The 23,849-nt window shown below is 38.1% G+C and overlaps 1 protein-coding gene across 13 annotated transcripts in view; it reads right to left on the reverse strand.

The window, feature by feature from the left end:
* The window catches only part of TRPM3 (transient receptor potential cation channel subfamily M member 3), a 608,518-nt gene that overhangs the window by 303,384 nt on the left and 281,285 nt on the right, over positions 1 to 23,849 (reverse strand). For 7 of the 13 annotated variants that reach the window (XM_005683743.3, XM_005683729.3, XM_005683725.3 and 4 more), the window contains exons 2-3: positions 4,875 to 4,954; positions 3,299 to 3,503 (exon numbers count right to left, since the gene is read on the reverse strand). In XM_005683743.3, coding sequence (XP_005683800.2) covers positions 3,299 to 3,503; positions 4,875 to 4,954 — 285 coding nt within the window. Of the gene's footprint in view, positions 1 to 3,298; positions 3,504 to 4,874; positions 4,955 to 9,993; positions 10,139 to 23,849 lie in introns of those variants that run through there. The other 6 variants (XM_018052060.1, XM_005683741.3, XM_005683739.3 and 3 more) reach the window with 3 other exon arrangements.

Below are 23,849 nucleotides of genomic sequence, written 5' to 3' on the forward strand. Positions count from 1 at the left end.
CCCTTGTAAGAGTTAGTCGCTCAGTCATGTCTGACTATAAAAGCACTGTGTGTGCTCAGTTATGTCTGACTCTGTGACCCCACAGACTGTAGCCTGCCGGTTCCTCTGTCCATGGAATCCTCCAGGCAAGAATATGGAATAGGTAGCCATTCCCTTTTCCAGGGGATCTTCCCTACCTAGGGATTGAACCCGGGTCTCCTGCATTGCAGGCAGATTCTTCACTGTCTGAAGCCAGCAAAGATCCCATAAGGCAATTATGTCCACTTTGTAAATAAGAAATCTTGAGGTTCAGCTAAGTCAACTGGTTTAACCAAGATTTTCTGACCAGGTAGAGAGAGTGAGTGTATAAATACAGTTCTATAAAACTTGAAGATTATGCATCTTATTTTAACTGACTTCAAAGCCCCTCTTGTAACTAAAGTAAGTGAATGTTTGCTGGAAGTAATAACATAGCAAATACTAATTTAGCTTTAACATCAGATACTGTTCTAAGTACTTAATACATATTGACCCATTTGATTCTTGCTATAGCCTTATATAGTAGGAATTACTATCTTCATTTTGCAGATGAGGAAACGGAGGTACTGGGAAGTTAAATAAACTGAGCCAGATTATGAACCAGTTAGTTACAGACCAGCTTACAAACAAAGCAATATGGCTTTGCATTCTGGGCTTAACTACTAGGTGAAAGAATTGGAACTTCTTGAATTATTAATATTTTAAAGGCTTAACTGAAAAAGTATGGTTTGATTTTCTATAGTAATTTGCCAAGATATGTACCTAAATGTATGCCCTGCTAAACATTAATCAAAATATTTTAAAAAAATTTCAGAGCCTGAAGCAAATAATAATAATGAATAGTAGTAAAAATAGCTGTTAAAATTAATTTTACGTCTATAATGTGCCCTGGCACTATGCCAGATGACTTACATGTCATCTCATTTAACATTTATAATAGCAGTTTTATTATTTCTAGATAACAGAATAAATTACTGAGGCCCAGAGAATTCCCTGGTGGCTCAGTCAGTAAAGAATCTGCCTGCAACACAGGAGACCCAATTCAATCCCTGGGTCGGGAAGATCCCCTCAAGAAAGAAATGGCAACCCACTCCAGTGTTCTTGTCTGGGAAATCCCATGGACAGAAGAGCCTGGTGGGCTACCATCCTTGGAGTCGCAAAGAGTTGGACACAGTTGAGTGACTAAACCATCAGAGAATATAATTAATGTTTCTCATGGTACTCAGTAAATATATGATATGTCTGGGCTAGACTGTTTGCATTCAGAGCCCACATTCTTCATTACCAAACTAGTACTTCATTCTTTCATAATTTTTAGTGGTGGAAAACTTTATCTTCTGAGAACTGACCTGAGTTTTAAAAACCAGTACAAGTCATTTGTGACTAAGTCATTTGTTTTTTGAATTTCAGGGACTTGAGATTAAGAACTGACTTATTGGAAAAGACCCTGAAGCTGGGAAGGATTGAGGGCAGACGCAGAAGGGGACGACAGAGGATGAGATGGTTGGATGGCATCAGCAATTCGATGGACATGAGTCTGAGTGAGCTCTGGGAGTTGGTGATGGACAGCGAAGCCTAGTGTGCTGCAGTCCATGGGGTCACAAGGAGTCACACATGACTGAGTGACTAAACTGAACTGAACTGAAATTAACTTCTGATCAAAAACACCATTTGAAGAAAATACAGGGTGCTTTTCTGTTGTGATCGATAAATTGTCTGAAATCAGTCCCCTAAACACATTTTGTGCACTGGTGGCTACATAGTAATTACAGTCTCCCCAGGTGATGACTTTGGAGGACTGCTCTTCTTACAGCAAACTTATGCTCTATACTTGACAGACACTGCATGTTACTGAAGGAAATAATAGCTGGAAGCTTGCCATGTGCCTCTGGGCTTGTGCCGGGGCTCACAGGCAGCATCCAAGCATCTATGCAGTCACTGGGTATACTGCTCTATAATGATTGTTGACCACGAAACCAATTCATCATCTGCAGCCCTTTTCTTACAGGGAGAACTTGCATGACTTTTAATTAATGCATGGTTCCGGAGGATCCACACTATATGTGGTTCAACCCCATACTCTGAATGAAGACTAAGCTGAGCTGGTAACTCTTATGACCTTTTGTGGGAACATGTATCCCTTAAGTGGATGAGGAAGTTACCAAATCTCCATATCCCTTGATTCTGTCTGGGTCAAGACTACCTAACCCTTTCTTTGTTCTCCCAGGTCTTGGTGGAGGTGGCACATAGCATCCTCCATTCCAATATATTGTTCAGAATTAAGTCAGCCATTCTTGGTGAAGAAAATACCGCAGTACGAAGGAGGAGTGGATGGGGGAAAGCAGAGAGGGGGCAGAGACAGATAAAAGAGGTGGCTTTATTGCACATTTATAGACTGTAACTGGTGTGAACTGACTTCCCCTGCATTTTACAATATGCTTCTTTAAGCAAAATTTCCTCTCCAAACTCAGAAATCTCTGTGGCATGCCTGAGAAGAGTCACCTCCAACTGCTCTACCCTCAACAAACTAACTAACTGTCTCTCTCAACAGTTAGAAGCAAGCTTGTTGGAAAATAGTGTTTCTAGAGCTTCCAAAAACACATAGTAGACTTTTTTTCTTGGAAAAATCTGTCAGCCAAGTAGGGAGGAGTCCATGATGAAAGTTAAAATTTGGATGTGACAACTCTTAAAAGTAAAATTTGTGTATTTCCAAATGCCTCCTTTCAAAAAAAATATGCTTTTCATATGGAGCTATTCTATTGAGAATATTATTGAATGCAGCTGCTTGAAGAAAAAGCACTTAATTTGGAGGGCAAGATCTCTGTTAGAACAGGGAAGGAAATAGTCTGGGATGATCATTTCTCCCTTAAATTGAGAGAAATGCTAATTACTTATAGAATGAAATGGAGACCTAAGGGTAAGATTTTTTTTTCTTTTTAACCAAAGGAGTTAGAAAAATGTCTCAATAGATGAGAGCCAGAAAATAAAATAACAAACAGTGAATAATGATAGAAAGCTACTTGCTATTATTATTAAAAACAATAGTCACTAGGTATGATCTCATACTAATTATTCTAAAAATCCTGAAAGTAAGGTCTTCTTTCCCCCATTAGATAAAGGAAGAGCAGAGATGCATAGCAGAAACATAATTAGAGCTGGTCACCCAGCAAGGAACTGGCAAAGTTGAGATTTAGCCCAAAGACTAAATTCCCAACTCTTCGCCACTCCTCTGAAGGACTTGAAAGAGAACTTGAGAAGTGAATTACAGTGTTCTGATTACCATGGCTTTGTTGGAATGGCCGCCTCCTTGGAACTCAATGGTCCCAAAAGCATCGGTGGGGCTGAGTTGAGTGTGCTTGCTGATGGACCACTTCTCAGACTGGATGTCATTTCGAGAGAGGCGACTTTCATTTTTCTCATTCTGAAGAACCGAGATACTGGGAGTGAGGCCAACATGCTGGCCTATTAGACGCCCACAGCAACACCTATAATGTAAGAGGTCAAAGTGAACCCCTTGTATTAGTGACAACTGGAATATACACTTAAGGCAATCTGCTGGAGAAATCTACAAACTGTAGCAAGCCAGCAAGTCAGTTTTCAGGTGGAAACCATATGCGGCATACCTGACAAATGGTGAACTCAGGATTTACGCGACAAATTAATACACTTCTTCTCTGGCCCTTCCTCATTTTGCTCTAGCTGTAATGTGCCTCCCATCTTTCTGAACCAGCCCCCTTTCACACCAGCCATATTGTTCAGGACTGGAACCTAAGAACGAAAGCCCTGTAGATTTTTCTCCTTCTCACTCCTCCCATCTATTAAATCTTGCACAAAGGCCACTGAGCAGCTTTAAGGGGAGAGTTTTAACAGGCACATTTAAATAAGGACTCCCAATCATATGTGAGTAAGAACCTGTCTTTTCCCAATTGACACTCATTGTCAAATATCCAATTCTGAGAATAAAAATTTGCAACTTAAGTTTTCTTGAAGAAACAAGAAAAAAATATTCACGATATCTGAAAACAAAATTTGTTCCTTATATCATGAAAACGTTGCTTGTACTTAACTACTAGCACAACTATGACTATTAGCAATAATACTGATATGTAGTTACCATTTATTAAATACAAACAGTGTGACATTTACTGTATGGGTACAGTATTATAGTTTTAAAGGTATTCAAGGTTGAAAAGCTGGTTTATATGATTCCAGAGTCTATATTTTAAACTACTTCATTATATTGTCTTTTCATAAAGGCACTTCCAGATATGCATATATTACTTTATCCCAAATGCTTCACACTTTCTATACTTTTGATCATCAGGAAGTAAGTAGAATTTTAAAAATGTTCTTGAATAGAAATCTGAAGGCCTGCAGTCTAATCAGTAATCTGCTAGGAGTATCTCATTTAAAAGTCTCTTTAAAAAAAAAAGTCTCTTTTATTCGCTGTAGCTGAGCATGTTGGTAAAAACTACCCATTTTGATGAAATGCTCGAAAGGGAAACCACACTAAATATATATAAATATAAACATATATATATATATATATATATATATATGAGAGACTGAACTGAACTGCACTGAACTGATACATATATATATAAATATATATATAAATATAAAATCCATTCTTGCAATGATGAATTCCCTTCCTGACGGTGTACCTGTTATTTTGTACAGGCTCTCAAAGAATTAACTACAGGCATGGCATATTACATGGTGTGAATATATAAGATTGTTTCAAAGATATTCAGTAACAATGAAATCTCTTGCAATGGATAGTGACTGCTATCATAGTTTTGTTCCCATAACTGCTACTTCGAGTTCTTGCTACATTGTAAAGACAGCAAGCTTACCTATGGGGGTCTTTGGTGCTGGGGATGATGTGAACACATTCTCTTTTATAAAAGGCTCTTTCTATCCAGGACTTCTGAGCCTGAAAAAAAGGAAGAGGAAAGGGGAATACAGCCTTTAAGTATTTTTGACTAGAAAGCAAAATTCCATAAACACTTAACAGACTAATATCTCATAAGCTGAATTGAAATTGTTGTTACTTCACACATAAATGCTGTATATAACAAAATCCCTTACTATCAGAATCTGCTGATTAGATTTTTAACGTAATAATATGAGAGTTAAAGGAAAATGACCATAGTAAAAACTGCTCAGGTTCATAATGACTTCTGAAGAACAGAAAAACAATGCTATTTACAGAGAAAACGAAAGCTATAGAGCAGTATGTTTGTAACCCTTTAGATAACAAGTATTAGTGGAAGGAAGAAATATACCTAAATAATCATAAAGTTTACATGGCTGACACTTTCATCAGATTTTCTTTATAGAAAGAAAGAAAAATGGTGAGGAAATTACATAATTCGAGTCCTAATCCATCACCATGCTTTTACTAAAATCCAAATTATCAGTGCTTGAATATGGAAGGGGGAAAAGGAGATGGAAACATAAGGAAGATAAATGTCTTAATCACAATCCGAAATTTCACAGGTAATGCCTTTGGAAGGAAAGTAGATGCAACATTTTTTGGCATCTCACATGCCTTTCAGCACATGAAATACAGCTTCTTAGAATGAACATTGTTGGGACTGTCCACACAGCAGCCTGCCCACTGAGATTAGGTTCCCAGAAGGATAAAGCAAGTTCCAACAAACTGTACCATCTTTGTTCCAAAACAGTGTCCATCCTTCATCCCTTAACCCCTTTTTTTTTACCAGCATTTGAAACAGTATAGGAGTCTCCTATGAAATCTAGTAAACTACTCAGAAGATTCCTTCTCTAAGCGAGTGGTTAAGATAGAAGTTGGTAAAGTAACATGTAATGTTATTTCCACATGGTGTCATCTTCCATCTAACCCAGGATCAGAACAAAATTCCTACTTTAAATATATACAGAGAGTTTGGGATTGACATATACACATTACAATTAATATATTTAAAATGGATCACAAACAAGGACCTACTTTCCTGTGTAGAGCATAGGAAACTCTGCTCAATATTCTGTAACAACCTAACTGGGAAAAACATTAGAAAAAAGAATAGATACATGTATATGTATAACTGAATCAATTTGTTGTATACCTGAAATTAACATAACTTTGTTAATTAACTGTAAAGTAAAGTGAAAGTCACTCAGTCATGTCTGAATCTTTGGACCCCATGGACTATACAGTCCCTGGAATTCTTCAGGCCTGGTATTGGAGTGGGTAGCCTTTGCCTTCTCCAGGGAGATCTTCCCAATCTAGGGATCGAACCCTGGTCTCCTGCACTGCAAGCAGATTCTTAACCAGCTGAGCCACCAGGGGAGCCCAAGAATACTGGAGTGGTAGCCTATCCTTCTCCAGGGGATCTTCCTGACCCAGGAATGGAACAGGGGTCCCCTGCATTGCAGCCAAATTCTTTATCAGCTGAGTTAAGAGGGAAGCCCTAATTAACTATATTCCAATATAAAGTAAAAAGTTAAAAAAATACATACAGGGCCAAAGTGCAAACAAGCTGTTTACTTGGCCTGTCTCAATGACTAATGTTGACTGTTTCAAGTCCCTGTTTTGTTGGCTATGACGGATACTAACTCTTCTAAGGACCCAAATGGTTGTATAAGTTGTGCTAAGGTCTTTGTCCTCAGCCCCTTAATACTGCATCTCTGTCCTCTTTCACAGTGGAGTCTATGTGAGCATGTGGCACTGAAGGCAGTAGTTGTCTTAGATGCATAACAAAGCACATTTTGAAAGTAGCAACACAGGGAACGCTTGAGGGGTACAAAGGACCAGCATCCTGTTTCAGTCATGGTTACAATCAGGTCGCATAATTTCTGAGTGCTTATGCACTGTCCAGATGTAAAGGAGCAGCCGCTCTGCCGCAGAGATCCTGGGTCCAGGTGGCCCTCTGCACTGTCATACCACAAAGGTAACATTTGCAGTTCTGTTTGTCATTTTGGCATGGAGAAAGATTCAGTGTCTATTCTCAAAGTTTTTCTTCTAAGAAATGTAGGAAAAACTAGTGGCTACATCTTTGCAGCAGAAATAAGCTTAGCAGCATAGATAACCAGTCTTTATCTTTGTATAAAGCCTGTAAGTTAAACTATTCATAGGCTGTGATTTTTTTTCCTAGAAACTGAATACTTTCTTTGATAATATCTCTTGGCAGATAGATGGTAAAAATATTCCTCTCTGGACATCTGAAACCAACTTTCCCTACACCTTGGGGAGCAGAAAAGGGAGAGCATACTTTCACTTTTGGGGGCCCACTTTGGCTGGCATTCAGAAGGATCTTTTGGGAAAGCATCTGGGAATTTCAGGGAGTGCTGATCAATACTCTGAGAGAAAGTAGGAATGGCAGTATGATGGGTAGAGAATGATGTCTGCAGTTAGAAAAGTGGTATGAATGAGACTGTAGCTTCAACAAAGTCACATAATTTCTCTGATCCTCAGTTTTCCTCATTTATAAAAATGGGCACAACCATAATGCCTGAAACACAGAGTTGTTATCATTATTTAGGTAGCAAGTTTTCACTTCAAGAAGAGGAACCAGTCTTACGCTGGTCTGGTACTAAAAGTTCAGATAAATGTTTAAGTGAGAAACACTATTAAATTGCCATAGCAGATCTGACCTAAATTGGCTTTATGTCACACTGGAGATGATATGCTCCCAGAAGGCCTGACTGTCTATAGACAAGATATCTAGATATGTATTTAACTTCTTTGAGCCTTTTCTATAACACAAGGATAATCATAGCTACTTCGGAAAATTGTATTAATCAAAGTAGATGATTCAGGGTAAGCATCTGGCACTTAGCAGGTGCTCAGTAGTTAATAACAATGCCTAACTTTTATTTGGGATTAAGCATGTGCCTGGAATTCTGCCTTATATGTATTATCTCCATGGAGCCTTATAAGAACCCCATGGAGGAATTACTACTATTATGTCGTGTCTGTGTGAGATGTAGCAAATTAGAAGATAGACTTTGAACTTGAGCTGTCTGACTCCAGAGTTCATACTCTTACCCACTCTGCTCAACTGTCTCTCCAAATTAGACGTTATTGGTATTAAAATAACCTAGATCTGGGCAAGCCTGGGAATGCCCTTGGAGAGGCATGTCTGAGAACCAGTTCACACTTGCACCTTTCCCCTACTTATATCCCCCTTCTAGTTCCCGCAAATGAAGTAATCAACACTCTACTCTCTCTTCCTCTCACCCTGAGGTCAAGGATTGAGGTGGGACATTAGGCAGACACAAGAATATGAGAAAAGTAAAAGAAGGGGGTATCATTATAATGGCTACAACAATGAAATGTAATCACACAGGACTCCCAACTTGAGAATTTCAAGGGCACCTCCATTATTTCTCTCACTTACAGATCCTGGTTCCAACATGGAAGGCCCTAGAAGCTTTACTCGGATGGCGTGTAGTAAGACTGACTGCATATGGATTGCTAACCTGTTTGTTGGTCTTTAAGAAATTTGACTTGCAAGCGGTTTAGCAACTTAATTACCTTCCCAAAGGTGAAAAGTTACCTCACTGTCAGCCAAGGGATTAAGGATGAGTTTCTACTTCTTATTATTACCAAACTAACAATTTCTCTTACAAAGGCATAGAAAATTGGGGGGGGGGGGAAGGAAATGTAAAAATTTTTTCCATCATTCATAATTGAATTGGATTCTTTTTTTGAGAAAGAAAACATAATATATAACAAAAAGAGTACATGTATAACACACAAATTAGGAGTTCTACCAAACATCATGTACTAAATAGGAGAAATTTCCTATGCTTTACTGTGGGCTTTACTTTACTGTGCTTTTATTCAGTCTTCAATGCAGATGGATATTAGAATTTTAAAATCATTTTCCTGGCATATTTGGGGTATAATCATGATTTAACTTGTCCTCTAAACTAATTCCCTTTTCCTTTGTTCAAAGGCTTTGAACTACTCTTTGTGAAGCTTTATACTTGGCCGCAACATCCAACTAAGTTGGGTTAGAATGGCTATCCTTGACGTTAGAAAGCATAAAACAGTTTGGACATGCCATGTTTCTAGTTGACCCTAATTCTCTTCTAATGCAAAACTTCAACAGTGTGCCCGAAAATCTTTTCTTTTAAAACATGCTTTGGAGGATTCTTGTACTCTTAGAAAAGGTGACTGCTATCAGCCCTCAGAAATCACCTTTTTAAAGGTAGAATGGTCACAAGACCATGGCTGAGTTTGTGAAGGGCTATTTTCTTTCTTGTCTTTCTGTATTATCAGTCATGTGTGATGTATAATAAGGAAGTGTTTTTCAAAGGCTAATAATTAAAAGACTTTTTTTTCAAAATAAAAATAAGGACATTCACCTTTCAAACAAAGTATATTACCCTCAAAGAATAAAGTACATATGAATTCTGAAAGTCATTTGTACAATAAATAAAGCATCAAAATGATAGGAAGCAAATAAAGAAAAAAAATTAAGTTGTTTCATTTAACCAGTTTCAACTGTTTTTCGCAAAGACTCTGCTATAAACGTTAGTCCCTCAAACTTCCGTGACTCTTCTTACCACCTACTCCCCACTCACTATAGAGTTAAGACCTTCTCCAGCCAGGAATCATATCTAAACCTGCCTCCAGAGAGCCTCGGAAACTGCTATTGCAATCCCCCCGTTGGTAGAGCAACTTCACAAAAGGACACCAACCCAGACCAATAATTGCACATTAGAAAAGAAAAAGAAAAAAAAGAGTTCACTAACTTCTTAGGAACAAATTATGAGCAAAATTTTACTACGTTCCTCATTTTGAGACTCTCAGGTTTAAAATTTACACTCTGCCCTAATCAGAACAAAATACCAGAGACTTCAAGGTACTGAACGCCTGTGCTCATTTTTACCTTTTGCTTTTCCTCAACATCTCCCTGGCAGTCCCTGGGTCTTCCTCTAGATGCCCAGATCCAATACTGGAAAGTTGAACAAGAAGAAAATGAGCTGAAATAATTTTACCTGAGCACTGACTCTGAGTGGTGGCAAAGGCAGTCCCACGAGCAGCTCCTGTTGCTTTCATTTTGCTGCATCTGGGGTTGGTCATCCCGTTAATAATGCTCTTATGACCGCCCACCGGAAAAAAAGTCACTTGCCGGGCTCTTCCCCCAAGAGACGTTTCAAGTAAGCAATGAACTTGGGCAGATTAGCCCCTTGGAATGTGCTGCTTTGGGATTAGCCTCACTAAGAATCCCATGGACATTCCCTTGCAGCCCTCAAACACTGCTTGATTTGAACATCTAATCTGACGCCAGAAGAAAAACAAATCCCCGGAGAGATCGGATTTAACTGGCACAAGTCCTGACAGGCTCTCCCCCCTTTCCTTTTTCCATTTTCAGAGCGAAGCCTTGTGAAAGTGTGATAAGGTGTTCTGAGTTCTGAAAAGTTCAACTTTGGAAAGCAAATCCTTCTAAAGAAACAGTATATTAATGTTCCAAGTGGTTTGAGCACACAAGCAGCATTGTTCGTTCCTCCCCAAAGGATGGAATGATAGCATTTCTTTAAAGAGGAACTGCTAAAAACTTTGAATGTTTCAAAAGAATAGTTGAGCCCCTGAATGTGAGCCCAAGGAGAACAAAGTTGGGGTTTATCAGTGATGTTCCACAACTTCTGAAATGTCAATAAATAATAATAATAAAACTGATCACACGTCTTACCCTGCAGCCCCTCCCCCACAACTGTAACTGTATGACTAGAAACCTACACTCCCCCACTTCCCTATTAAAAAAAGATGAGCTGGGACTGTTACAGCACATGGATGCAGGCTGCAAGCAGCAGCTTTGTGATGTGCTTATCTGGGGGTGGGTGGGGCGGAGGTGAAGGCAACTTAGAAGGTCTTGCTCACACAACACAAAAGAACTCTTTCAAATATCTTCCAAGAGTAAGTTTTTTAGAGAACAGTATTTCTTAGATAGATAAGTGAATAAACCGGGAAGAAGAGAGCTCAACTTTCATCAAGGCAAAACTATTTTTTAAAAAGTGAGTATGCAAACACTTCGTCTCCAAAGGACTTATCTCTTCTTGCAGATGGAATTCAGAGATGAGAGGTGTGTTTGTTACCAACTCTGTGGGCTGCGTACCTGTGAGGACAGTAGCACTTTGAGCTTCATTTTCCCACAATCTCCCGTCAAAGTGCCTGTATGTGTTACAGGGGCACTCCCTGAGAGTCACAGTGTGAACTGGGTAACTTATTTCTATCTCTGATCAGGATCAGGTCCACAACTTTCTCCCTGCCTTTCTGCAACTTCCAGGATGGATCTTTCAAACCCCCCATCTTCTGGTCTCTCACTTACCAAGGTTTCTCTGGAGATAGCAGGTAACAAATTACTAAATGACTTTCAACTGAGTAAACATTACAATAAGCAAAATGCAAATGAATCATCAGACTGAACGTTAGCATTAAACACTAAATGGAGAAGTCCCTTTGACAGTCTTCAGGAGTTAGCTCCAGAAAAATATGCAATGATGACCTTAATAATATGCATACCCTTACTTCTATGCAGCTGTAACACTCCTCTGCCTTTATTCTTAAGGAATCAACAGAGATGTGAGCACACAAAGGTGTTCACTGCAACATTTTTTATAATACAGAAAAACTGGAAACAAAAATCCCTCAGTGGGAGGCTAATTAAACTATAGTTCATGCTGTTTGATGATCACAAGTTTCAGAAGACTATGTAATCACATAGAGAAATATACATTTTTTCACTGTTAGCTGAGAAAAGCAGGACAAAATTGTAAGTAGAGAATGATTACAAATTTTAAATAGATACAGAGATGGAATTTTTTTGTTTTGCTTTTTTATATTTTCCAAAGTTTTCTTCTGTAACTCTATATTTATAGTCATTACACTATATTCTTTGTGGCCAGAAGACTTCCAGGTTTTTTTCCCAACTGTGAAGCATGACCTATTGATAATGGGGCACAGAGAGAGGGGGAGGAGAGAGGGAAGGAGGGAGGGAGGAGCAGGGAAGGGAACAAAGAGGAGGAGGAGGAGGAAGAGGGGGAGGGCTGGCTGGCCGGCAAGGATCTAAGAGACACTGACCTAGCAGTTGTAGATTATGAGACTAAAATTGGTTACAGATAATCCTATGTCAGAAATATTTGAAAAATTCAGCTTTCTCATCTTCCTTCTTCACTAGATACTACTTCAGTTCTTCATCTGACTTGAGTTCAGTCAGATCCACACTGAATCTTATAAATATTGCCCATGTATTTTTTAGCCCTATTTTCTCTAGTCTTACTTATTTTTTGTTGTTGTTTTCTTTTTGCTTATTTTTCCTTTCTAGAGAGAAATATTTGATAGGGACAAGAATATGAGGCACCTTCCATGAACTTTACACCAAAGACAGAAATACTGTCACCAGAACCACAAGCATTCTAAGTGAACAAGGGAGCCCCAGGTAAACTCAGCACAGCAAGATGATCTTCAGGACCCGGTGATTTGAGAAGGTAATTAGTTCCAAAGAGATTTTAGCTCTGGGCCACATTGTCCATGAGGATATTTTAAAAATCCTATTCATTACCCAACAATGCAACTCCAACTCCTGACAGGATACATCACCAGCCTCTTTCAGATGTAGTTTAGAAAGAATATAATTTGAATACTAACAAGAGGAAACCACAAGTGTAATGCAAACTGTGGTTATTCTTCACTCCTATCTTTATGTAATGACAGATGACCTTATTCTCCCAATTCATTATTAAGTAAAACGATCACACTTGAATATATTAAAAAGTTTCCACTGGTACGTAACTCAAGTTGAAAAAATGAAATCAGATTCTCTACAAGTATAAACTAGGTTTTGACAGGGATGATTTGTATTTCATTTTTATAAAGATGTACAAATCACTCTATTCTGTGATGTCTACACCTAACAACAACAACAAGAGCATGATATAGAGGAGAGCTCAGTAAACATTTTCTGTAAAGTGCCAGATAGTAAATAATTTAGATTCTCTGTGCGTCACACGGTCTTCGTCACAACACTCAACTCTGCTGTTGCGGCACAAAAGCACTCGTAGGTCATGAGCATGGCGGCATTCCAATAAAACAAGCAGTGGGCTGGAACGGGTGTGTACTAATCAGTCTGTGCAAACAGAGAAAGGGGGTAGCCTGATGGGGCAGCAGGGGAAGGGGTGATGGTCCTAAGCACCAGGCTTCCATGGTACCAGCACTAGCCTTTCTTGGCTCTTCCTCGAGCATGTCAGGCCTCTGCTTCTTCCTCTACGTCCTCAGGTGCCTCTACTTCTGTTTTCCTTTCTACCTGGACAGCTGCATCCTCAGATCACCCACACTTGCTGCATCAGTACACTAGGACCACCTGAGTCATCATTCTCTTCTTCTCTACTCCAGCTTCCCTTTCTTTTCCTCAGGTCTTCACATTACCTAGTCTTCATGTATTTATTGTCTATGTCCGTCACTAGAATGTAAGTTCCTGAGGGCAGTGATTTTATTTTGCTAGCGCTGTCACTCCAACACCGAGAACTATGTTTGGGATGTAGTCAGCTCACACAGGTGACTTAGGGACAACATTTGATTTACTTGATTTACATCAATTCCTCACCTGTAAGATGATGACATCAGATGGACTGGACTCATGTTTCCTAAAGGTAGCACCCAGATGCATTTTTCTTTTAAGAGTTGGATTTATAATAATATGTAATATTTAAGCAATGGCTAAACCTATAATTTAACAAATATTACTGTTTGGAGACATCATATGTTTTCTTTTATGGAGTTATGAAAAGTGAATCCATTAAAATATTTAATAAATTAGATTAAAAATTATGATGGTATCACATAAGCAAGGGAAGTTTGGGAAACACAAGACCAATTTCTCTTAAATATTCCTTGTTTTTATTCCAATGTATGTAAATAAATGTATTGTGTTCTCGAATATTCAGAGTTGCCATTGACCTATAAAGTAAAACAGTGCCAGGGAAACATGACAAAGCCAGCTGCCTCTGAAGCATAATATCATCAACATGATTTTCTTAAAACAATCAATCAGGACACCCCTTAGTCAATACTCTTCTTTGGTTTCCCATCCTCAACAAGATGAGACCAGTTCAGTATTTAAAAATGTTCAGGATCTGCCTCTGAACCATCTATTCAAGTCGCTCCATCTCCCTCCAATCTTTCAACACATGATGTTCCAGTACACTAAGTTATTGCTTGTTTCCCTAACGCACCATGCTGTGCCATGCTCCTCAACCTTTGAATATGCTGGCCCATTCACCTGGAAGGCTAGGTTCCTGCTTCTATGCTGAGCAAACACCTGTTTATTCTTCCAAACTCTGCACAAAACATTGTATTCTTTGACAAGCTTGGCTGACCACCGCCAGACAGAATGAATTACCACAACTACCGATCCACTTCCATACCTTGCTCACACTTCCATTAGGAGAAAAGTCATATAATTTTAAAATTATTTGTTTTCATGTCAAAATTTATAACCCCCCACTGCCTATTTCTGCTACAAACACACAATATTCTGAGTCTATCACTGCATAACTGCATTTTTGTGTCCTCCTGTTTTTAACATTGTTTCTGTGGAAATATCAATTTCTCATTGCTAATTAGTCAGAGTTAGAGAAAAATTATTTATGAGCTATTTAGACTAAATTATTTTAATTACTATAATTAGCATATAAATTATTAAATTATTTGTACTAAAATTCACTTTATAGCCTCTAAACTTAAATCATATACTCCATAACATAAAGTTAAATTAGATTATATTTTTATCACTAGTTAGGCAAAAAATTCAATAAATCATGCTTTACAATTATAACTGAAACTCATCTTTTGTCTGTAGGTCATACTGCATAAATTTATCCTAAATACATGCAGAATTTTACATAGATTTACTATGAACATACACGAATGTTAATCTCAGAATTTTTGTAAACAAAAATATATATCGCATTTCTTTGAAAAATTGTCGCATTTCTTTCTTTGAAAAATTGTTTCATTATAAATCAGTAAATTATTGCATGGCAGTAATATATTATAGTTATAAAGTATTTTATAGTTTACAAATGCTTCTTCACATAGTATTTTATGCAATATTCACAATAACTCTGTAAGGTAGGTACATAAAGTTCCATTATACAAATTAAAAACCAGGGCCTACAGAGGTTTAGTCTCTCACTTAGTTGTACATCAGCTATTGGCTCAGCCTAATGGAGCCAAAGTCCTTGTGCTTCTATAGGACACAGAAGGTACAGAGAACCCTGCATCCTGTATGTTCCAGGTCTAATTTTAGGGATGCTGAGTCACTTTTGCCTTCTTTGTGGTGGGATAAGTGAGTTTTAATTATTCTTATCTTAATTAAAAATATATATATATATATACACTTCATCAAGCCTAAAAGCCTGCTGAAAAAATTGAAATGAGGATATAGACTTCTATTTCAAAAGTATCCTATTTATGATCAAGGATTAGACATTTGCTTGAATATAATTGCTGTTTCCATACATGGTGACATAAAAAATTTAAAGTCCCACACATACTTTCAGCAACTTTACTGCCTTCATTGACCAAAAAGCATAACTACAGCGGAGTCAGCCATATAAAACTGGTTTAGGCTGCAAGTGTGGGAAATAGAACTTTGTTTTCTGTCAAGTAAATGCAGAGCTAGGGTGATGTAATGTCATCCTTTAAGTCCTTAATTCTATTTAGCTTTCACAATTCATTCCAGCACCATTCTTATTTTGTCAGAAGCCAAAGAAATGTGCTGAATCATGAAACTGGTACATTTTGTTACGTAGAAACACGGAGTTTATGTGACAAATAATATCATAGATTCAGAGGCTGATTTTTATTTTGTGTCTTTTGCTCTGGGAGGATGAAGATGTTAAGAAGAAAGTGACAATGGATAAGTAGCTGTACTTCGATTTGCAGTAGAGTTCTCATATAAGGATTAACTACTTAGGAAATCAGTCTCTCTCTTAATTTTATTATTTTCAGTTTATCATCAGTCCTAATTACTTTAAAGTATTTTGGGTAAAGAAACAGATTCATCTTAATCAATGAGTGATTAAGTTCAGTTCAAACTCTTTATCCTCATAAGGTATAGACAAATTTGGCTGCAGGATTTTATTTCTGAAATCCTGATTTTCTTTATCCATTCAAAGGCAGAGCCTAGTGGAAGCATGGCTGATTAAAAGTCCCGAGACACGCATCCTAGCCATGACTTATTGAGTCATTTAAACTTGGGGGAGGACTTACTCTTGGTGATCTTCTAGGTCAAGCTCTGTTCTCAGAGCTAAGGATTATGGGAATCAGAACCTGAGAGCACTGTCATTGGCTCCTTATTAATGTGTACAAGATTGGTGTAGAGGTTACTTTTCTTAAATAAGGGAGTATTTTGTTTTAATTTTTACAAATTCATGAAACCATTATTCTTTTTATAACAAACAAAAATGTAACAGAGCACAGTTTTGTGCTTACTGAGCACAAAGCACATAAGGAGATTTGAATTAATAAATAATCCCTGAAAGAATTCTCCCCAGACTCCAACCATTCTTAAGAATGCCTCTGGTTTAGCAATCTGGCACACATGTCAAGTCCTAATTCTTTTTCAATAAGATTTCAAGTATTATTAAGACATTTCACAGTTAATAACTTGACATTTCTGGTTCTGCCATTGAGAGAGTTTTCAAGACCAGAACTTTGTGTTCTCTTGCCCTCATTTCCAACCAAACGATAAATCAAATTCTGATGATCATTCCCATCAGAATATGCAGTCTGCCCACAATTTGTAATTTTTTTAACCTAACAATCAAGAATTACTTAACTGGAGAAACTGAGGCCAAATCAAGACCATTTTTTATCATCAAAAGTGAGTTATAAGCAGATTGGTCTAGCAATGCAACTGTAAAGCTATTCCTATTACTCTCTGGAAATGAAAAATTATTAGATATTAAGTTGTGCTTAGTTACTTCAGTCATGCCCAACTCTCTGCAATCCCATGGACCATGGCCTGCCAGTTTCCTCTGTCCATGGGATTCTCCCAGCAAGAATACTGGAGTGGGTTAATGCAGCATAAATGTATTTCTGTGTGATAGTCATCTTTCTCTGTCAAATTACCTGATTCTCAAGCAGAAAATAGAGCCATCCACATAAATTCAGCCTCTGGTTATGTGGTACTAATGTGATAGTTTAAAGCTTTCAATGTTATTAGCTTCTATATATTGGCAATGCATTTCCTTACATACTCCCTACCAAATCCTATATCTTTTGACTTATTCCTACCTTAGTACGTTAATATAAAATTTCTCTGCAAGACTTTAGGTCCTGGAAGATACTAACACATTTATTAGCTTTCTCTAAATATATTTAAACTTGATGCACATAGAAATGAACAAAAATTCAAGAGTAGGTATAAAAAATATTAGTAAGTAGTGCAGAAATACATTTAGTCTCTAAACTGTATTCCATTGGATAGCAATGTGATTTTTTTTCTCCTATTTTCTTAGCATCTCATCCTCCCTCTGATGTAGAGAGTTCATTCTTTGGATATTTGATGTCAAAATGAATTTCTGATAGCAAAACACTTTTGAAAGAAGCTATGCTAATGAAGCTATTTTTAAAAATGGACTGTGCTGGCTTTCTAATTGGTCCCCTTAATTCATTTTCCACTCAAAAACAGTGATCATTTTTTCCTCTTAATTAATAGACTTTATTCCTTAGAGAAGTTTTAGGTTAAAAAAAAAAAAAACTGACCAGAAGTACAGAGAGTTCTCAAGTATCCCCTCCCTCTACTTCTTCCCATGGTTTCCCATATTATTTGACATCTTGCATTGCTGTGCTGTATCTGTTCCAAATGATGAACTGATAATGATATATATTCATTAACTAAAGTTCACAATTTACTTAGGTTTCACACTTTGTTTTATATAGTTCTATGGGTTTTGCCAAACGCATATCATGTATAAATCATTGCAATATCATATTGAATAGTTTTATTAATGTTCTTTTAAAAGATACATTAGCTCATGGCATTCCATCTCCCTTCCCCCGTATCATTCAGTGACTTCCATGACTCCTAGAATAAAATTGACATTCCTTAGCAGGTCTCACATGCCTCGCACAGTCACATCCCACTTACTACCTCCATCCAGGCCAACCTTCTTTCAGATCTACAACTGAGCCATATTAAAAAGTCAGAAGAATAAAACTGTCATGATAGAATTTAGTCTTTAATTTGAGTACTGCTTTCTGATGAGATACAAACAAATAATATTTATGACCCGGTCGGAGGAGGTTGTGAATGATTTGACATCCACATTTCTGAATAAATTTTCAAAAGTAGCAATTCTCTACCGATTTGTTTAATTTGATAATGTGATTTATTTTAAGACTCCTGCTTGGCATATGAGAGAGAAGTATGATAAAGATTTTGAAAGTAATTAGTAAAGACATTAATTACTGAAAATCATGGAGCAGACTATCTTGATTCATTTATTAACATAAACTCCAAACCCTAAATTTTCAAGAGACCATAGGTCCCTTTCTCCAATATCTAGTAGAAACCTAACTTCTTCCTGGTGAATGGCACCCTGCTTCTAGCTGGTGATAAAATGGCAAATGAAAATCATAAATATGCACACTGACGTGAAATTTCTGACTCTGGAAGGCTTTTCTATGTGTTAGAATACTATCTGTGACCAGCCTTTAAAACTGTCACTATAGGTAAAAGCCATCACATCATGGCAAATAGATGGGGAAACAATGGAAACAGTAACAGACTTTATTTTTTGGGGCTCCAAAATTACTGCAGACGGTGACTACAGTCATGAAACTAAAAGACGTTTACTTCTTGGAAGAAAAGCTATGACAAACCTAGACAGCACATTAAAAAGCAGAGACATTACTTTGCCAACAATGGTCCATATAGTCAAAGTTATGGTTATTCCAGCAGTCATGTATGGATGTGAGTGTTGGGCCCTAAAGAAGGCTGAGCACTGACGAATTGATGCTTGAACTGTGGTGCTGGAGAAGACTCTTGAGAGTCCCTTGGACTGCAAGGAGATCAAACCAGTCGGTCCTAAAGGAGATCAATCCTGAATATACACTGGAAGGACTGATGCTGAAGCTGAAGCTCCAATGCTTTGGCCATCTGATTCAAAGAGCCAAATCATTAGAAACAACCCTGAAAGTGGGAAAGATTGAAGGCAGGAGGAGAAGGGGATGACAGAGGATGAGATGGTTGGATGGCATCACTGATTCAATAGACATGAGTTTGAGCAAGGTCCTTGAGTTGGTGAAGGATAGGGAAACCTGGCGTGCTGCAGACCATGGGGTTGCAAAGAGTTGGACAGACTGAGTGACTGGAAAACAACAAAATAGGTAAAAGTGTAAAATATAATACTGATTTTCACTCACACATACCCACCCAAAATAATACTTTTTTTTTTTTTCAAAAAAGTATTTTCCTTTCTACCTTTTTTGGACATATTAATATGTATACTAATGGAAAAGGTCAGTTTTCATTCCATTCCCAAAGAAAGGCAATGCCAAAGAATGCTCAAACTACTGCACAATTGCACTCATCTCACACGCTAGTAAAGTAGTGCTCAAAATTCTCCAAGCCAGGCTTCAGCAATACATGAACCGTGAACTTCCAGATGTTCAAGCTGGTTTTAGAAAAGGCAGAGGAACCAGAGATCAAATTGCCAATATCCACTGGATCATGGAAAAAGCAAGAGTTCCAGAAAATCATCTATTTCTGCCTTATTGACTATGCCAAAGCCTTTGACTGTGGATCACAACAAACTGTGGAAAATTCTGAAAGACATGGGAATACCAGACCTCCTGACCTGCCTCTTGAGAAACCTATATGCAGGTCAGGAAGCAACAGTTAGAACTGGACATGGAACAACAGACTGGTTCCAAATAGGAAAAGGAGTACGTCAAGGCTGTATATTGTCACCCTGCTTATTTAACTTATATGCATCATGAGAAACTCTGGGCTGGAAGAAGCACAAGCTAGAATCAAGATTGCCAGGAGAAACATCAATAACCTCAGATATGCAGATGATACCACCCTTATGGCAGAAAGTGAAGAACTAAAAAGCCTCTTGATGAAAGTGAAAGAGGAGAGTAAAAAGGTTGGCTTAAAGCTCAACATTCAGAAAACAAAGATCATGGCATCTGGTCCCATCACTTCATGGCAAATAGATGGGGAAACAGTGGAAACAATGTCAAACTTTATTTTGGGGGGCTCCAAAATCACTGCAGATGGTGACTGCAGCCGTGAAATTAAAAGACGCTCATTCCTTGGAAGGAAAGTTATGACCAACCTAGGTAGCATATTCAAAAGCAGAGACATTAACTTTGCCAACAAAGGTCCGTCTAGTCAAGGCTATAGTTTTTCCAGTGGTCATGTATGGATGTGAGAGTTGGACTATGAAGAAAGCTGAGCACTGAAGAATTGATGCTTTTGAACTGTGGAGTTGGAGAAGACTCTTGAGAGTCCCTTGGACTGGAAGGAGATCCAACCGGTCCATTTTAAAGGAGACCAGTCCTGGGTATTCACTGGAAGGACTGATGCTGAGGCTGAAACTCCAATACTTTGGCCACCTCATGCAAAGAGTTGACTCATTGGAAAAGACCCTGATGCTGGGAGGGATTGGGGGCAGGAGGAGAAGGAAACGACAGAGGATGAGATGGCTAGATGGCATCACTGACTCGGACACGACTGAGTGACTGAACTGAACTGAATGTTATTAGGTTGGTGCAAACATAATTACGGTTTTGGACTGTGAATTTTAAATCATTAAATTAGGCTCAAACACATCTTTATTAATCAAAATATGAACCATTACAATCAACATATTTTTCCAATGAGAAATAACTTTGTTTATTCCTGAAAGCATGAAAATCCATACTTTGGGATTAGACAAATCCTTGAAAAGCATTTTCTCCATCCTGCTGGTGGTGGAAGCACTTTCGCTGCATAAAGTTGTCAAGATACTTGAAGAAGTGGTCGTCAGTTGGCAAGAGGTCAGGTGAATACGGTGGATGAGTGCCCAGTTCACTCAACTTTAGAAGCATTGGTTTTGTGACGTGTGGTTGGGCATGGTAATCAAGAATTAGGCCCTTCTGTTGAACAATGCCAGCTGCAGGCATTGCAGTTTTCAGTGCATCTCATCAATTTGCTGAGCATACTTCTTAGATATAATGGTTTCAATGGAATTCAGAAAGCTGCAGTGGATCAGATGGGCAGCAGACCATCAAACAGTGACCATGACCTTTTTTTCATGCAAGTTTTCTTTTGGGAAGTGCTTTGGAGCTTCTTCTCAGTCCAGCCACTGAGCTGGTCATAACCCATTGTCGTATACAATCCACCTTCGTTGCATGCCACAATCCAATTGAGAAATGGTTCATTGTTGTTGCAAAGAATAAGAGGAGATGATACGTTAAAACATTGAATTATTTTATTTTTGGTCAGCTAACGAGACACCCACTTATCGAGCTTTTCTTTTCACCTTTCCAATATGGTTCAAATGCCAAATGATCATAGAACTGAGTTGACACTGAGTTCTTTGGCAATTTCTTGTGTAGTTGTAAGAGGATCAGCTTCAATGATGGTTCTCAATTGTCGTTGTCAACGTCCGATGGCCAGCCACTATGCTCCTCATCCTCAAGGCTCTCACACCTTTTGCAAAACTTCTTGAGCCACCACTGCACTGTATGTTCATTAGCAGTTACTGACCCAAATGCATTGTTGATGTTGCGAGTTGTCTCCGCTGCTTTACAACCCATTTTGAACTCAAATAAGAAAATCACTTGAATTTGCTTTTTGTCTAACATTATTTCCATTTCCATAGTCTAAAATAAATATAAAACAAACAGCAAGTAATAAGTCATTAGCAAAAAAACATAAAGCAAAAAATATACATTAAAATGATGAATAACATAATCACATTTATTTAGACTGCATTCCAATATCATACAGCAAATTTCAACAATGCAAAAACCACAATTACTTTTGCACCAAGCTCATAAATACTGCCTCTACTGGAGGCAACAGTAGATGAAGAACGAGGATGAAATGTGGGACTCATGTTAACATACATGTGTGTATGTGTTCAGATTCTAACAGTCATTTTAAAGTGAGTTATTATAAAAGTGAGCATACATTTCTACAAATGTACAAATCTAATATTTTATAGGAGAGAATCAAGTAGAGAAAATAATCTCCTGTGCTTACAGTTGTAACGTATAAGTCTTCCAGTTCAGTCTCTCAGTCATGTCCGACTCTTTGCGACCCCATGGGCTGCCGCATGCCAGGCTTCCCTGTGTAAGTGTATGTCTAAGTCTTTACATAGTCATTAAGCATAAGATGTAAACAGAAGCTTAGTCATGAAATTGTTAATTGTACTTCATTAAAGTTGATGCTACTTGGAACTGACTCCAGTCATTATATAGAGAATTTGAAAACGGGCAATCAGAGGTGTACTTGCTTATTTTTAAATGAATTCTCACAAGCATTCAAGAATATTTGTTGAACACGAACCTTGTACAAAGTTCTTTTAGTTGGTGAGGTGGTACAAAATTTATGAAGACCTCCTATTTACTTTTAAGTTTATACAGTATTCTAGAACAATGCTTCTCAAATGATCTGTGGTGAAGGACCATTTGAAAAACTTTTTTCAATCCATTACAAACTCATAGTTTTGTAAAATGCCATGACCTGATTATGCAGTTGGATTTTGTGGCAGTGGAAAAATGCTATAAAAGTTTCTCAATGTTTATTCTGAATTTTTGCTCCACTTATTATTCACAAACAGTTCACGGACCAGCAACAATTCATGGGCCATAAGGCACTACTTGATGAACCAGCAGCATCTGGGAAGTTGTTAGAAATGTGGATTCTTAGGACCAACCCAAGACCTACTGAATCTACACCTGTATTTTAATAAGATTCCCACGTGAAAAGCACTGTTCAGAGGGTAATCAATCAGAGGAATGAAAGATTACAATATTTAATAAAAGCAATAATAGCAAACAGATTTATAGCCCTTACAGTACGCATGCATGCTCAGTTGCTCAGTCATGTCTGACTCTTTGTGACTTCATGGATTTTAGCCCTCCAGGCTCCTCTGTCCTTGGGATTACCCAGGCAAGGATATTGGAGTGGGTTGCCATTTCCTTCTCCAGGGGATCTTCTCAACTCTGGGATCAAACTCACATCTCCTGCCTTTCCTGCACTGCAGGCAGATTCTGTACCACTGAGTCATCTGGGAAGGCCTACAGCTATCCATACACTGGGCTAATTATTTTCATATATCAACTGATCTGATCCTCATAACAAACGTGTGAAGTTAAATGCTTTTATTAGGATAATTTTTCAGGTAAGGACACCAAGGCAGTAGAGGTTAGCCATCTAGTTCGATGACAGAGAGCTAGGAAGTAGAACAGCTTCAGAGGGTGCCAAGGAGGGAAGCATGACTTTGTCCAGGACAGGTATTTGAGCTGGGTCTGGCAGAGAGCTGCCATTCCTAGCATACAGTAGGCACTTAAACGATTATGGGTGCATTTTACTAAATTACCTAACTTCTGTTCTTCCTTATTTCCATAGTTTCAAGGAGGTGGTTTCAATTTAATTCCCTGTTCTCATACTCCACACTTAAGGATTTAGCTCAAATTGTTCTTTCTTTTCCTGTTTCCCCTGTTGCCGTCTTTACAGCAAACGTGTTTGTTTCCTTCCCTGAGCACCCCTGTACTTTGTTTATTCTCTGCCCATTAACACTTTCTGTTCTTAACAGTGTACAGCTAGCCTATATCCTCAGGCTCACGTGGG

The sequence above is a fragment of the Capra hircus genome, chromosome 8 (assembly GCF_001704415.2).
Source record: "Capra hircus breed San Clemente chromosome 8, ASM170441v1, whole genome shotgun sequence".
NCBI lineage: Eukaryota > Metazoa > Chordata > Mammalia > Artiodactyla > Bovidae > Capra > Capra hircus.